This window comes from Stylophora pistillata, chromosome 1, assembly GCF_964205215.1.
Source record: "Stylophora pistillata chromosome 1, jaStyPist1.2, whole genome shotgun sequence".
In the NCBI taxonomy this organism is placed as follows: Eukaryota; Metazoa; Cnidaria; class Anthozoa; order Scleractinia; family Pocilloporidae; genus Stylophora; species Stylophora pistillata.
The window spans coordinates 26,748,016-26,764,322 of record NC_142519.1 but is presented as its reverse complement, the minus strand read 5'-3'; the positions used below and the strand labels follow the sequence as shown (position 1 = coordinate 26,764,322).

The following is a 16,307-nucleotide window of genomic DNA, read 5'->3' as shown; positions in this document are numbered from 1 at the left end:
GCAAGTTAAACTTTTTGTGTATATACTTTTTTTCTCTTTCGAATTTCTTTGAAACTCATGATGAGCAACCTTTTCTTAAAGGAAGGTGGTATGGTAAGATGGAAGGGAAAACAAGTCCAATAAACTCTAAATCTTTTTTTTTTTTCGCATGACGTTAGTTTTGAAGCACTTCTCATCCGTTTTCCAATCTTGCTTTCTTTTTCCGAAATGGTAGATGGAAGGATGTTTGTAGGTAGGTATTATCTGTGAGAGGTGTGACTAACCTCAGACAGAGTGGAAAAAGTTTCTCCTATTGGAGAAAAGTCGCTTGAAAACCTTTGTCCAGATTCAAGACGTTTTAGAAGTCAAGAATTTGCTAAATATCATATAGCTACCATATATTGGTTATGGTCCAGTCCTTCCGTAGTTACTGTGATGTTTTTCTTGGACGAAGCTTTTTTCTGTTAAGGCCTGCCGTCCACTTATGAAAGGGGATTTTGAGCAACAAAACGGAGGATTTAGAGATCGACTTCCGTGGTGGAGTTTCCTTTTAAACTGCTGGCCTACTGCTTCCGTGTTGGCGGACAAAAGGAGGAGCTTCAAGTTTCCGAATCCCATCGTAATAAAACATACCTGTTGACCAACGAAAATATTTGAATACGCTTTTTGGGGCGTGTGCATATTTGTCATAACGCTTAAAAATGGAAGGAAGAAAATATTCTACCTCTGTAAATTACAACTAACTACCAAAGAGAAGCAGTATCATCCCTTCTCTACACAAGGTGTTGCTGATTCATAAAAAAAAATTGTCTCACGAACAGCGAGACGTGTTGGCTGAAAGCACACAGATCTATGTTTTAGGTAGCATCATCATAAAAATATATATGGTACAGAATGAACAGTTTGAATGCTGTACTTTGCTTTCACAACTGCGTGTTTGCATCGAGGAAAACGTAAAATAAAATGTGGAGAGGACTCATAATGAAGGCAGGAATTCCAAGGAATACTACCATTAAGTACCAGTCGGTGACAGATGATTTAGTGTCGAAACCTCTTTACCCCTCCAGACACGCCTTTGCCTCCTGGAGGGAGATTGGTTTCATTCTCCTCCTGGACAACCAATCCCGTTTTTACACGTAATTTACCACTCGACATAGATCCAATTTTGTTTGACCATCGCATCAGAATTGGTCACTCAACAGAACTGAGAGACAGAAGAGGTCGTTCACAAGCTACAGGTGAGAGGAGGAGAACCTTCTTTGTCTCTTTGATATGCAATACATTTGCTTCAAAGCACAGTCACTGAAAGTACTTATTCTGTGTTATAAACAGTATTCTCTCACTAGTTCTGTAAAAACATTGCCATCACCATTCTTTTCGAGTCAAATCAGACGCCATAATGAGAACTACTATCCTATCGCGAAAATACATTTTACTCAAATAATTCTAGACTAATGCCTTCAAGGACGGTTCCGCTTAATTTTTCTCATGAAAAGGGTTTTGGATATGTTTCAGAATGGTTCCATTGCTTTCAAATACTCTGTAATTGAGCCACCACAAGTCACGGTTGAATTTTGGATAACCACATGAGAGAAAAGCAATCCAAAGTGTGAACGTGAGGCTCTTTTTCAATTGCGCTACGACTGCACAAACCTAACGCACGAAGTTATACTTTGCTAGAAGTTTAAAGGCCTCTTCAGTTAATTTACACACAAAATATGGAAACTTTAAATCAATCAAAAACATATTCATATAGCGTGATCACTTACTTCCACCCGAAATTCCCGTATCAAAATTCGCCAAATTGGAGAAAGTTTGCTCCAAATCAGACTAAGAACGCACATCACAGCAAATTTAAAACTCCGATGAACTCTCTGATCCATACAATTCCAATATTTCAAAAATTCATTAAAAGCCGCCAGGGGACATTCTGTGAAAATGTTTGACTGCCGGGCATTAAGTACATTTAAGAACGTGCCCCGCCAGAGGGCAAACAGCCGAAGCGTGACAGGTTAGGTTCGCAACCAACTTATTTTTGCGACAAGGTGACTCTTCACAATTTCCATAAAAAATATCTAAAACTTTGCAAAAAGTCGAATCTGGATATGCTGAGCAATATTTAATCATAAAAGATAAGGGTTCCTTAAGTTATCTACCAATTACAGGCGCACAAACGCAAAATTAATGGTAGTTCTAGAAGACTAAAGTGTTGTCATGGTAACACGGTAATTTAAAAACGGATGAAGTTCCGATATTTCAAAAATTCTGAAAGAGCTGCCAGGGAAAATTCTGTAAAAAAAGGAAGACTGTCGGGCACTAAATCCATTTAAGATCACGCCCCGCCGGCGGGCAAACCAGTAAAACCAGTAAAACAAACGAGATGAAATTCATAAACTTGCTGAGGATAACAATATTTTTCTTAACATTAGAGACATTTAGCACCAGGGTTTTCGCATTAACGGTAAATCTGAAACGGCAGTTTCAGGTAAGGCGTTTGGCGTTTGACGTTTATGGTTTCTACCGCTTTAGCTACACCTCTCCATGAAACGGAAGAGCCCGCCATATTGAATTTCCAGACAACAGCAATGTTTGATTTTCAAATGGCAACAAGAAGTCCTATTTTCACTCATTCGCTAAAATTAAGATATATATGTAAACTTGTTCTAAAAGGACTGGTTTGGATAACTTTCTGATCTGTATGCGGCAAAAAACAAATTCAGGATAAAAATCGTTCAAGTCAATCACTTAAGTGAAAAACTACTCTTGGCGTTGAAAACGCACGTTGAGAACTCCGAACGTGACCACGTGACCTCCACCGGTTTGCCGTTCGAGGTTTCCGCTGAACACCCTGGTGCTAAATGTCACTATTTTTCACTTACAAACGAGACTTACTGCATTCATACCTACAAAACTTGTATGATGTCACCTATACCAATCTTTCCTTGCAGGCTGAACTTACTCTCATAACAATGTTTCGAGGGAAAACTGCTGCCATCTTTCTACTCTTTATGATGGCCATGTACCTGAGAGCCATTTGTACATCCATAGAGGATAACGGTAACAAATTAACCCAAGGGACCAGTGAAACGGCAGAGCTTGGAAAAGCGATTAACCTCCCGAAGACCAACACCTTAGAAGATTTAAAGGAACGCGAAGCTAGTATTTTTAAGACTTTCCCTGAAGAATGCTTCAGTAAGGAAAAGGTTAAGATCTCAAAAAGTTACTATGATTATTACGAAAGTACCAAGGCATTTTTCTCTAAATTGGCTACACAAACTGGATTGGAAGCCTCGCTGGAGTTGACTTATTCCCTGGGAGTTACACTGAATAGCATTACAAGGAGTACATCTAAGGAAGAATCGAATTTGAGTGGGATCTCTTTGACAGTCGAGTCATTGTTCGAAAAGCTTCGTCTGGACAAAGACTGTTTAAATGATAAAGAGTACAACTTTAAGAAGAACTTTGAGGACAACCTAAATATACTGCCGCTGAAAATCAATCAACCCTGTTTGAAAAATTCGTTAAGAAAATACCATGATTTCTTCCACAAGTACGGCACCCACGTTGCAAGTTCCGTTACGCACAGATAAAAAATCAAACAGATGTCTTTTACACAAAGTTCAAAGTCCTACAGTGAAAGGGAGCTTCAGGTGAAAGCTTGTCTTTCCTTAGCAGGTCGTACATCCTTTGGAAAAGTCGGTGTCTCAGCATGTACAAATGTAACCGATAGAGAAGCGTCAAAAGCGAGTAATATGAGCACCAATGATAAGTGGATCGTCCGAGGAGGAAGCAGCGAGATTCGTAACAAGCTTTTGCAAGACATGTCCAAGGAATTGATCCAACAGCTTTTGAATGAAGCCAGCGAGACACACTTGTATGTTCAGCACACTTTCAGAGCGGTGTGGCGAGTCTTACAGAGCCTTTTCACGTCAGGATCACCTCACCACCATGAAGGAAGGAAGTGCAGGAAATTTGTAACCAGAAGAATTGTTGTAACTATAATGACAATTGCACAATGTAAATCGGCTAATTATTGCATGATGCTGAGTGAAATAAAAGGCTGAATGTCTTGAAACGAGTTTGAGTTGTTTTCAACTTCCACCATTTCTGTTCGCGTTCAGTTGCCATGGGTTGTGTGTTTGATCAAAGCTTTACATTATATTTGATTTCTACCGATTAATGCCAACAATAGATGAGCTTTCAAAGGCCTTTGGGAGAAATTGAGACCTCGACGTTTATTCTTGGAATTTCAACGATGAACTGACGGTTAAACCTTTTATTAAGGGACTTTAAGCAGTCAGGACGGCAACGGCATGGAAGAAGTCGATTAAAAAATGAGTTTCTACTTTTAGTTAGAATTTCGAAAATGGCTGCATGTGTTTACCGTCTCATAGGGCGCCAGACCTCAAACTCAACATAACGCATAAAAGTAGCGTTAAGTTCCAAATGTAAATTAAAATAATTTGCCGCCGCGGTTTCGGTTCGCAGACGACGCAAATTTTGGTGATTTCACGTTGTTGTTTTGCAAAGAACGGCTAAGAAATGTACAAAGTTTTAAAACGCACGTGTTGGGCTATTGTTCTGTCAATTAGATCTATTGTTTTTTCACGTTCTCGTTGCCGTAGCCGTCGTGGTTTGCTTAAAGTCCCTAATTTTTAACTCAAAACTTGTTGAGGTGTTTTCGTGAAGCTTTCTATAAGTCTGTTCGCGTTATTTTGCTTTGCTTTGCGTGTTGGGCTTGATTTAAAGTTTACATTCCAGTTGATTTTTGTAACTTGATGTCACCATTAAAAAAAACAAAACCCGTTAAAAGATAGTGGAATCTCATTTTTTTATCGGCTGCAATTTCAACAGTGCAGTGGCAGTTATATTTTTTTTTCAATTTTCTAGATCGTGCGCGTTTTATCTTGAGATCAGTCTGAAAAGTTTAATGAATACAAAACTCCTTAGTTTGTATTAAGGCAAAATCCATTTGCCCTGAATCTTTCTCAGTCTGTTATGATTGTTTGAGTCTTGCTTCAGTCGTAACAGTTGATCACATATTTCATGGACTGCCCAACGCAAGGAGTTTACGGTTAAGTCGCCCGAAAGTAATCTCGCCCAAGGTCACGTCGCCCGGAATCAGAGTTATGCCGCCTGAGATTTTTAATCATGTCGCCTGAAGTTCTGACTTGTCACTAGATTGCTTTATTACATGTAAAAACAAAATGGCAAATTAAGAGGACAGGGAGCACTGAGTGTATCAATGGATCGAACAACAATTTTGGTGAATATATATCCGTTGCTGACCTTCAATGATGAAATTTCACTGTAAATACGACATGACACCCAAACGTTCAATTGGAAAGCAACGGATTAAGCACTGTAGATCGCGTTTGGTACGAACACTGGCTTCTTTTGGTTCATAGAGAGGCGCAACACTTTACTTTGTTGTTAAATACGAACAATACTTTTTGACATACAGTCAACATTTATGTCCCAGTATTTGATATTTGTCACTGTGATCATATATTTCAATTTGGACCATCCGATCGTTTTCTGTGCAGTAATCTGGTCGCGTTGGATACGAACTTTTGGTTCATAGAAACAAACAACGCTAAATTTAATGTTGGAAACGAACAACACGACTTGCCTATTTACAGTCAGTTCTTTCATCGAATCGCAATAAGATCTCGGATGTCTTAAGTTCAGGCGAGATGTATTTCAAGCGATTTGCCGGCTTCCCACGCAAAGATGTCACCAGTAAAAATTACCAATGAGGACCGATGGCCTGGTGGAATGTCATGTTTCCTAAACCGTAAAAACTAAAGAACATTCTTGAAAATAACATGCCAACTCTTCACACAAAATAAGCCACATGCCGTTCTTCCAATGAGGTAAGAATTCCTGACAAAGGTTCATTTTGTAAAAGCAGAACGTATCTTCATTTTAACTAGCAACACATCGAAAGTCATCACAAAGGATTTACCTCACTCGGTAAGTATAAAAAAAAATGTCATCAGATGTAACTTAATTTCAGTGTTAATGGGCTTATGTCTGCCATTGTGGTGCCCTTAGAGCTAAGGACGTTATAATTATGATATCAACTTCTATTCTATCCTGTAGAAGAAAAATCAAATTTACCAAAACAAAACAAAGACAACGAATCTTTAGATATCACGTTAGAAAATTTTTTTTAAGAGAAGAAAGGTATAAAGTTAGTTTTCCAAATTGTATAAAGAACAGTTTGTTTTCCCTGAATGGCCGAAAAATCGAACTATGAAGTACCAACATAGAATCAGGACGATTTTTACAGCCTGGTGTACCAAGATAAAATATTGCAAAAAGGGGACAGTCTATTTTGTTATTAACATCTAGGTGGATTCTGATAAAAAAAGAAAAAGTCCTAAGAGACTCGTTAAAGGGGCTACGCCACGAAATCCCTTACCTTAAATGATCACTAATTAAATGATAGGCAGCTTGCATAAAATAAATTTCTTCATAAGCGGTTGTAATGTAATGGTTAATCAGGGCATCTGACCCAGCATTGACGGATAAATCAATCGACATGTCGAAGGTTGAATGTCGTAATTAAATTAAAACGTTCGTAGATCGTTTTGACTAACACGTTAATTGCCATTTCTGACGAAGTGTTCGTTGAAAAAAATAAGGAAATAGTCGTTCAAAAACTTTCAGCCGCGGTCCTTTTCTCATCGACTCAAAAGGTGTTTAGGTACTCTTTTAAATTTCAATAATTCTGTTCCATTGCTTTTCTCTGTTTTGCGTTTATCGTTTCATCAAACTTTATATTTCACTGGATTTCTATCGATTGATCCAATCATTAAATAAGGAAACAAACACCGCTGAAATAAAGTGGGACCTCGACGATTATTGTTGCAATTTCAACAATGAACCAACAGTTGAACTTTTTCGTATTATTTTGGATCTTAATTGACCTGAAAGTTCGTGAAACTAACACTATTTAGTTCGCATTAGGGCAAAAACCAGCCGCAAAATTTTTAATAATTCAAACCTCACCACGAGTTGTTGAGAACCTTTTGAGTTGCAAAATTGATGGCATATTTCATGGACTTCCCACAGAGAGGTCACCAGTTTTCTTGTAAGTTTTCTTAACACTTCTGACCAAAAATCGATGAATAAGTCAATCGACATGTCGAACGAAATGATTCGATACTCAGCCTTTCGACACTCCGCTTTTGATTTTTGGGATTTTGCACAAGAAAAATGATTCTTTAGAAAGGTTAAATGCCGAAATTTACTCATAGGTTAGAAACCAATTTTGACGAACACGTAAATCACGATTAATAATAAAGAAGTCTTTTGAAAAATATTCAGCCCCTCATAGTAACAGTCTTAATTTCTTCCATTTAGAACTTGTTAAGGTATAGTCGTTCAGCTTTCTATAATTATGTTCGCTTTTTATTAAATCAAAACTCCTTAGTTTGCATTTAGGCAAAACCTATTTTCTCTGAATCCTTCGCAGCCTGTTAATTATTTAAACTTCACCAGGAGTTGTTGAGTGCCTCCCGAGTCGTAACAATTGACAACATAATTCACAGACTGCCTAAGAGGGGTCACCAGTAAAAATTACTTATAAGACAGTGGCCTGATGGAATTTCACGTTTTCTCCAATAAACCGTGAAAACTCAAAAACATTCTTGAAAATCACCCACCAATTTATCACACAAAGGAAACCACGTGTTAGTCTTCTAATGAGTTAAGAATTTCCAGGAAAGTATTTATTTTGTGACAGCAAAACGTATCTTCATTTTAACTTGCGTCACATCAAGACATCAAAGAGGGTCTACAACACTCAGGTAGTGAAATATCTTTCTCTAGATTAAGGTTAACTTCATTGTGAATGAGCTTTTATCTTCCATTGCTGTACCCCGCATAAGCATAAGCATTTAGTCTATTATCAACTTTTATTCTACGCTATAAAATACAAATTCGATTCAATTAAAAAAATAATAATCATCATAAAAATATAACGAAAATACATTTAAAAATATCACGTAGATACGATTTTTCCAGAGGAGATAGGTCCACCTTGTTTTCCCTATCAGAATGAAAACTTAAAATGATATTTACAAGCCTAAAATCATGATTATCTTTACCAAACAGTATGCCAAGAGCAAATATGACGAAAAATAAGGAGTTATCTTGTTGTCAACATCTGTGATAAATTCTGAAAAAAAGGTCTCAGGAGACTCGCTAAAGGACCTAGGCCACGAAATTGTTATGTTAAAAGTCTCCTTAACGAGTTCTCAACGTAAGTTAATCAAGTAGTTGGAAGATTGAATCAACTAGGAGAAATCTGTACGTAAAGCGTTTAAAATGAAATAGATAATCGGCACATAAGTCCATGAATCGACGAATATATCTATCGACATTTCCAATATAATGAAATAATTTGATACCCGTTAGTGACTCGTATTTTCTTTTTGGGGATCTTGCAGCCCTAAAACTATTGATTTTCCAGAAAGGTTGAATGTCGTGCACTATCAAAATGTTCGTAAACCGTTTGGACGACTACGTAAATTTCCAGTAATAAAGAAGTTGTCGATAAAGTGGGATCTTACTGTTTATTGTTGGAATTTTAACAGTTAAGTGACAGTCATAAGTTATCTTAATTTTCTGGATCTTGAGTTTAATTTCAAATACGATCAGTCTGAAAAGTTAACTGAGACAAAGATTCCTTAGGTTACATTAAGGCAAAATCCATTTGCCCTGAATCTTTCGCAGTCTGTTAGTTATTTAAACTTCACCAGGAATGGTTGAGTCCTTGAGTCGTAACAATTGATCACATATTTTATGGACTGCCTAACGCAGGGAGTTTACGGTAAAGTCGCCCCAAAGTCATATCACCTGAAGTCACTTCGCCGGAAATCAGAGTTATGTCGCTCGAGAGTTTTAATGATGTCGTCTGAAATCCTGACTTAGGTCACTCGATTATTTTATCACATGTAAAAAAAAAATGGCAAATTAACATGTAGAGGGAGCACTGAGGGTACCATTGGATCGAAGGACCATTTTAGTGAAGATAAATACGATGCTGACCCTTGAATGATGAAATTTCACTTCAAATACGACCTGACACCTAAACCTGCCATTGCAAAATGACAGATTAAGCACTGAAAATCGCGTTTGGTATGACCACTCGGTTCTTTTAGTTTACAGAGAGGCACAACGCTTCGCTTCGTTGTTAGAAACGAAAAACACCTGTATATTCGCTGCTCAAATATAAAGTTAACGCTGATGTCTCAGTACTTGAACTTTCTCATTGAGATGATATATATTTTAATTTGGACCGTCTGATCTTTTCTGTGTGGTTAAGCTCCGATGGTCGCGTTTAATGCGAACTTTTGGTTCTTTTGGTTCAGAGAATCAAAAATGCTGAACATGATATCGGAAACGAACAACTATCACCTATTTACACTCTGTTTCAGTTTACCTGTTAAATCGCAATAAGATCTCGGACGACTTAACTTCTGGCGAGATGACTTTCAGGCAACTTGCCTGGTTCCCACGCAAAGAGGTCACTAGTTAAAATTACCAATAAAAAACAATGGAATGTCATGTTTCTTAAACCGTAAAAACTAAGGAACATTCTTGAAAATAACATACGCACTGTTCACACAAAATAAGCCACGTGCCTTTCTTCTAATGAGGTAAGAATTCACAACAAAGGGTCACTGTGTGAAAGCAGAAAGTATATTCATTTTAACTTGCATCTCATCGAAAATCATCAAAAAGGATCTACATTACTTGGTTAGTAGAAAAAAAACCCTTAATAATGTCGCTTAATTTCAGTGCTAATGGGCTTTAATTGCCATTGTGGTGCCCTATGAGTAAAGGACGTTAAAACTATATGATCAACTTCTATTCTATTCTAGAGAAGAAATATCCAATATACTAATAGAAAAATTCAATGACAATGAATCTCTAGATACCATGTTAGAAAAATTTTAAGAGAAGAAAGATGCAAAGTCAGTATTTCAAATCAGTGTAAAGAACAGTTTGTTTTCTCTGAAAACCGAACCGTTAAATACCAACATAGAATCATGATCATTTTTACAACCTTGCTTACCAAGATAAAATATCACAAAGGGGACAGGTTATTTTGTTATTAACATCTAGGTGGATTCTGATTAACAACAACAAAAAGAAAAATAACGAGGAGACTCTTTAAAGGAGCTACGCCACGAAATCGCTTGCCTTTAAATAGCTGCTTGTATAAAATAGATATCTTCATTAGTGGTTGAATCAGGGCAGATAGATATCTTCATTAAAGGGTGAATCAGGGCATCTGACCCAGCATCGACGGATAAATCAATCGACATGCCAAATGGAATGTTCGCTCGTGACTTCCCTTCTTTTTCGGGATGTTAATGCGAGAAAAAATGTTCAGTGAAAAACTTGAAGGTCGCACTATATTGAAACGTTTGGTGAAAAGGATGAATATCGTTCTTTAATGAAAAGTTCTGATTAACATGTTAATCGCCATTAAAACAAAGTGGTCATTAAAAACATCTATGACGACATGGTCGTTCAAAAAATTTCAGCCGCGGTCCTTTTCTCGTCGATTTGAAGACATTTAAGTATTATTGTAAATTCCAATAATTCTGTTTCTGTTTACTTTCTCTGTTTTGCGTTTTTGTTTTATCAGGCTTGATTTCAATTGATTTCTATCGATTGATGCCTCCAATGAATAAAGAAACAAACACTGTCGGACGAAAGCGAGACTTCGACGATTATTGTTGCAATTTCAACAATGAACTGACAGTGATACCTTTTCTTAACTCTTTGGATCTTAATTGCTTCCTTTGGATTCGTCTGAACGTTTGTGAAGCTAAGACTACTAAGTTCGCATCAGGACAAAAACCAACGGCAGCATTTTAAAGGAGAACTAAAGCCTAATTAAAACTGAACCATTTTTAAATTGCAGCTTATAGTTCAAATAGCAATGTTCGAGGGTTTTTTCAGTCTTGAGGCCAAACTTCGCCTTGAAAAAATAGTTTAAAGTGGTATTTTGGCCTCGTAGTACGGCGGCTCAGAAAAGCGATGTCAGCGGTCAATTTAGCTTGCTCTTACGTCACTGGTGGGGAAGAAAGATATTAAACCCGTATTCTTCATATAGAACTTTGGTTTTGTTATGGAGTTATCGAAGTTGCGTGACTTTTAATGGGGATTAACTACGAAAATGAAATAGTAACAGTCGTTTTTCTTGAGTTGGTTCTCCACCACTGACTTCATAACCGACCGCTGCTGACTTATTTTGAGCCCACGGTCTTACAGCCCCAAAAGTGGGAAAGAGGCAACTTCAAATCGAATCTTCTCGTAAAAAACAAGAAGTGAACGAAAATGAATATCGACACTTTATCTTACTCCTCTAAAGCTAACTAGAAATGAATGCAAACAAATTGTCACTGTTATTATGATTATTATCACTATTATTATCGTTGTCACTGCTATTCTCATCGCCATCGACATTTTCGTTTTCATCATCATTTGTCACACCACTTACTCCATAATAATGTGTATATTTGAACCAAATCCTGACTAGTTCATTTAAACCTGTCTTGGTTTTGCAGTTTTCAAGCTTTATCGCAGTCATCAAGAGAAGGAAGCTTTCAAGGAAGGAATCATGTTTGTCTCCCTGGCACTGTTGCTATACCTGACCCTTGCTTTTTCTGAAGCAAAAAAAGCTGACAAAGGTGAAACAGGAGGGCTGGGAAAAATAATTTTCCTTCCGAGGATAAACCTATTGGCCGACTTTCAAGAAAAGGAGAACAGCATCTTTGATCCACTTTCTCCAAAATGCATCACAAAAAAAACCTTGAAGTCGTCAAGCAGCAAGTTCCACTACTATAAAAGTACCAAGGCATTGTATAAGTCACTGGCCACCGAGTCAAGCTTGAGTGCCTCGTTAACCTCTTCGTTTACTTTGAGCGCTACTGTATCAGTGGCAACAAAGAGCAAAAGCTCAGAGAAAACGGAAGTGAGCGGCATATCTTTGATCATGCAGGCGCTGACGGAAAAGATTTACGTCGATAAAGAGTGCCTTCTGAGTTCCAAAAGGTCCTCCCTAAAAGAAGAGTTCAAGAAACATTTGAAGACGCTACCATTAAAGATCGAGAAACCTTGGCTTCACCATTCTTGGAAGGCATATAGCGATTTCCTGGAGACATACGGCTCTCACGTCATAACGTCTGAGGAGGAGGGATCAAGGTTCCAGCAAATGGTGTTCGCAGAGAGCTCTGAATCTTATAGCGAGAGAGATTTCCAGGTTAGAGCCTGTATTTCGGCTGCAGGTCCCACATCCTATGGAAAGCTTGATGTTGCTGCTTGTTCTAACGTGAGCGAGAGTGAAAAATCCGAGGCAACCAAGATGAGTACTAGCGAGACACGGTTCGTCAGGGGAGGACTACGTGATACAAACAGCGCGTTGACCAATGGAAAGGCGTCCGCGGAACTGATTAAGAAACTTTTGAATGAAGCTAAAAAGTCACCTTCGCCTGTGCAGCATACTTTCATGCCGATCTGGATCATATTAAAAAGCCATTTCATTTCAGGAGATGATGATGATGTTGATAATTACGTCCGAGCAACAAACCTTCAGTACTACTACAGTGGTTACTTGGACTATGGCTGCTATTACAGTACAAGCGGTACACTTCAAATTCAAAAGTTCGACTACACCGAACAATCAACGAGTAGATATCCAGAATTCGAATGCACTCTCGCTAAGGAAGGTTGCCATGACGATGACGATTGTCATTACATAGTTGGTGTTTGGTGCAGTTGTTTGGGAGATTCGTGTGTTCACTACAGTTCGGAAAAACGAATTACAGGTCAAATCAAAGAAACGGCATACATCAACAGGCACACCTGGGACTGGAAAGGATGCGATTGGAAAATCTGGGGGTCAGTTTGTGAGTGCGACAACAAAGATCGCAATAAAAGGAAGGTTGTGTGGCACTTACCCATCACCTCCAAAGATGCTGGAAAACATAAAGCACATGGGAACGGAACATACCTCGAGCCAAAAGATCCAGTTCCGCGTCAGGGGTGGAGAACCCCAAGACCTAATACCGCTGAAGATGTTGCCAAGCCTTCAAAACCCGGCAGTACCAAGCACCACACAGCAAATCATCCGATTCAAAATCAACGAAAGAAAGAGGAAGAAGAAATGTGATATTTCTCTTATCTTACATGTAATCACTGAAATGGCGAGCACCTAGCAAAACTTAAAGAAAAACTGGACTAATACAACAGTCGGCCATTCGATCGGAGCTGGACAGCTGTACTTACAACATTTCGCGACCACTTAAGTAGAATGTTAAAATGCAAATCCAGTTAAAATGTTAAAATAAAAGAGAGTGCATCCACTTGAATCAAACCCATTCTTGTTAAGGGAAAAGGGAAAGGGGAAGGAGAAAGAATACATTAGAACTAATTATCAAAAGACAGAACTGTAGCTGGCCCTATTTCTGTACTGGCTTCAGTTTCTGGTGAAAAAGGAATTACCCAAGCATTACTAAACTGTCTCGTTTAAAGACCCTGGTAAATCACCTACACGTTTGGTAAATGGCAACCCAAATAAGAAAATGACCTGTACAAGTGATGCTACTGAGGCCGAGCCCCGTATACCACATCTGGGCAAAGCCCATGCACTGGCCACGGATTGTACAACTTTTTCGGTCCTATTCAAGTCGTAAACCGGGGTCGGACATTGAAGCGAAATAAGAGATAACTCGTTAATTAAGAAAAAAAAACAGTCAAGTGTACTTATTGATCAAATGAAGTGAAACAATGACAGTTGGGGGTTCAAAATTGGTTGTGGATTGGTTTGCCGTACCTTTTCTTGGTTAAAAAATATGTTCGTTGTCGGTTTAAAATCGGTTGTGGATTGGTTTGGCGTACCTTTCCTGGGTTTAAAATACGTTCGATGTTATTGATCATAATTATTGGCTAAGATGAACCGTGATAGAGGGATCCCAGTCATCCACAAGGCGTTGCGCACCTTGTCCTTTAAATGTTCAATGGGGTCTATCATCCAAGTGCATACGAGGGATTTCTTGACCTTTAGGGGCTTAAAATCGGTTGTGGATTAGTTTTCCGTAGGTTACCTTGGTTAAAAAAATACGTTCGTTCTCGGTTGAGGGTTTAAAATCGGTTAGGGATTGGTTTGCCGTACCTTTCCTTGGTTAAAAAATATGTTTGATGTTATTGATCATGATTATTGGCTAAAATGATCCGTGATAGAGGGATTTCCAGTCATCCACAAGGCATTGTGCACCTTGTCCTTGAAATGTCCAATGGGGTCTATCATCCAAGTGCATATGAGGGATTTTTTCTGGTAGTTATATAAGCGGTTTCTCGTAATTTTGTTGAGAAATTTTTCTTTTTAACTAGAATCATCGATGGCATCTCTCATTCCTTCGCATCAGTGGAAGACCTACAGCCAAGGAGAAAAACTTCAACTTGTGGAATGATAGGAATGATAGTTCCAGAATCAAAGGTCTAACTAATAGCCAATTTGAAGAGATTCTGCTGCAACAAAGCGTCGACAAGCTCCGCGCGAGGTGCAGGTCACATGAGGCAAATGACTAGCTAAAACTTGAAGTATTCAGTTGACAGGCCCGCACGACCCCTGCCATTCGCAAGCGATTTTAAACATCTGCCTTCAAAGATTAGTTCTGACTAAGATATATGTTTTGTTGAATTTTCTTTGGGATGTGATTAAGTGCGCTGGTTTGAAGGAAGGTGCCATTTCCCCATTAGTAAGCTCTTGAGCTTAGATAAATGCGGATAATATTGTGTTTAAAAAGGCAATATTTTCTACTGTGTGCTATTTTCGTTTTTTAGTGACCCTTCTCTACCAGAGTAGATAATTTCAGGCATTTATTCCTTCAGAACGTCGTCGAATTCCCTTTTTTGAGCATATTTTGATACACTGTAAGCTTTTTTAATCGTGGAGCGCGTCGGGTTTGTTCTTAAGGTGCGTAACACATCTCTTCTGCGAATTCTTTCTTGGTAAAAAGTGTTGACAGGCCAGCACGACTCCTGCCATGCGTTGAGTGTAATATGGACAAATTTCTCCGCAGTTGTCCATATGTAAACAAAAACAGATGCGTGGTTGACTAGGATCATTACTGGAGTAGTTCACTACATGTTGAAGTCTGATTCTCTAATTACACGCATCGATGTCTTATCTTTGGCTCACTATCTGGTGTTTGCTAACAGGCTGACAATCCAAAAAGAACGAGACCAATATTCAGCCATCCTGACCGAACAAGCTTGGTCAATATAACTGTTTTTAAACCACGATAGTCGTTTATGTTTTCTTTGTTTAGACAGTCCTCTTCCGCTTTTGCATCTCTGTCACCGATTACGGTCCAAAAATTAGGAACTTTGTATGTCTGCTCCAAGAAATATTTTTGTCTTGCGTAGGATCAAAGCGGGAAATCCCGAACGGGCAAGATGAGCCCATTTCTCCCACTCTGGTAGCCAATCGGAACGCAAGATTCGCTTCACATTGCCCACGGACACTGCCAGCAATATAATAAGATTAAGTTTTCGATACTTTTGTCTTCACGGACTGGTTTTGGTTTGAATCATTCGATCAAAAGAAAGGTTGCATGAAAAATGCCATTAGTTACGTTTTAATCGAGAAATTTGCAGGTAGAAAAATCAAGTTCACCCACCTTTCATTTCCTGCGTAGTCTGAGGTGATTTAAGAGATTTGGTATCCTCCTCTTTACTGACTCCCCACCAAATATTTAGAAATTTGCGCCACTCTCAAAAAGGATTCTCCTGTCTCCTTCCATTTGGGGAGCAATTTACCAGCGCCTATCGACTGTTATTTCACTGAAAATTGGGCGAGGTCTGAACTCAGTTTTAATTGCCCAAAATGTAGTTCCTGGCGCATTTCAATCTGCATATAACAATTGCATGCACTGAAAGTTCCCCAGTGTTCAAAGTAGACGCATACGCGTAAACTCTAATTAAGTATTGCTTCTATCATTACTGACACACTCCTACTACAGACAACGCTGGGCCAAACCTTGGTTGCCCATCAGCAATTCCCCAAGTTTGGACCGTAAATTAAAACTGAAGTGGCCAGCATTTCTCTTCTGAAGTTCTACAAAGAACTGCTCTAGTTCATACAAAAATTAATTCATGAATGATAAAATTAGAAAAAGAAAGGGAAAGGCATTAAAACATACTTTGTATTCGACAGGTGAATCTTTTCAGTTTAACTATGAACGAATTTAACTCAAGCGAAAAGGTTATACTACGTTGGGCTAACTCGATGAAAGAGT

The 16,307-nt window shown here is 38.4% G+C and overlaps 1 protein-coding gene and 1 pseudogene across 2 annotated transcripts; both read left to right on the top strand.

The window, feature by feature from the left end:
* The first annotated feature begins 2,799 nt into the window (after nucleotides 1-2,799).
* Nucleotides 2,800-4,186, top strand: LOC111320600 (DELTA-alicitoxin-Pse2b-like; annotated as a pseudogene).
* Nucleotides 4,187-5,822: 1,636 nt separating this feature from the next.
* Nucleotides 5,823-13,381, top strand: LOC111320659 (DELTA-alicitoxin-Pse2b). 2 transcript variants are annotated; one of them, XM_022923314.2, is made up of 2 exons: nucleotides 5,823-5,955; nucleotides 11,574-13,381. In XM_022923314.2, exon 2 carries the CDS (start codon nucleotides 11,627-11,629, stop codon nucleotides 13,175-13,177), a length of 1,551 nt encoding a protein of 516 aa, XP_022779049.2. In that variant the 5' UTR covers nucleotides 5,823-5,955; nucleotides 11,574-11,626; the 3' UTR covers nucleotides 13,178-13,381. The 2 variants fall into 2 exon arrangements, with proteins under 2 accessions (XP_022779049.2, XP_088603036.1); XM_088746910.1 differs by lacking the exon at nucleotides 5,823-5,955 and adding an exon at nucleotides 7,602-7,796.
* The last annotated feature ends 2,926 nt before the right edge of the window (nucleotides 13,382-16,307 follow it).

Coding starts and splice junctions, on each gene's coding strand:
- LOC111320659 (XM_022923314.2), top strand. CDS start 11,627: ATGTTTGTCTCCCTGGCACTGTTGCTATACCTGACCCTTGCTTTTTCT.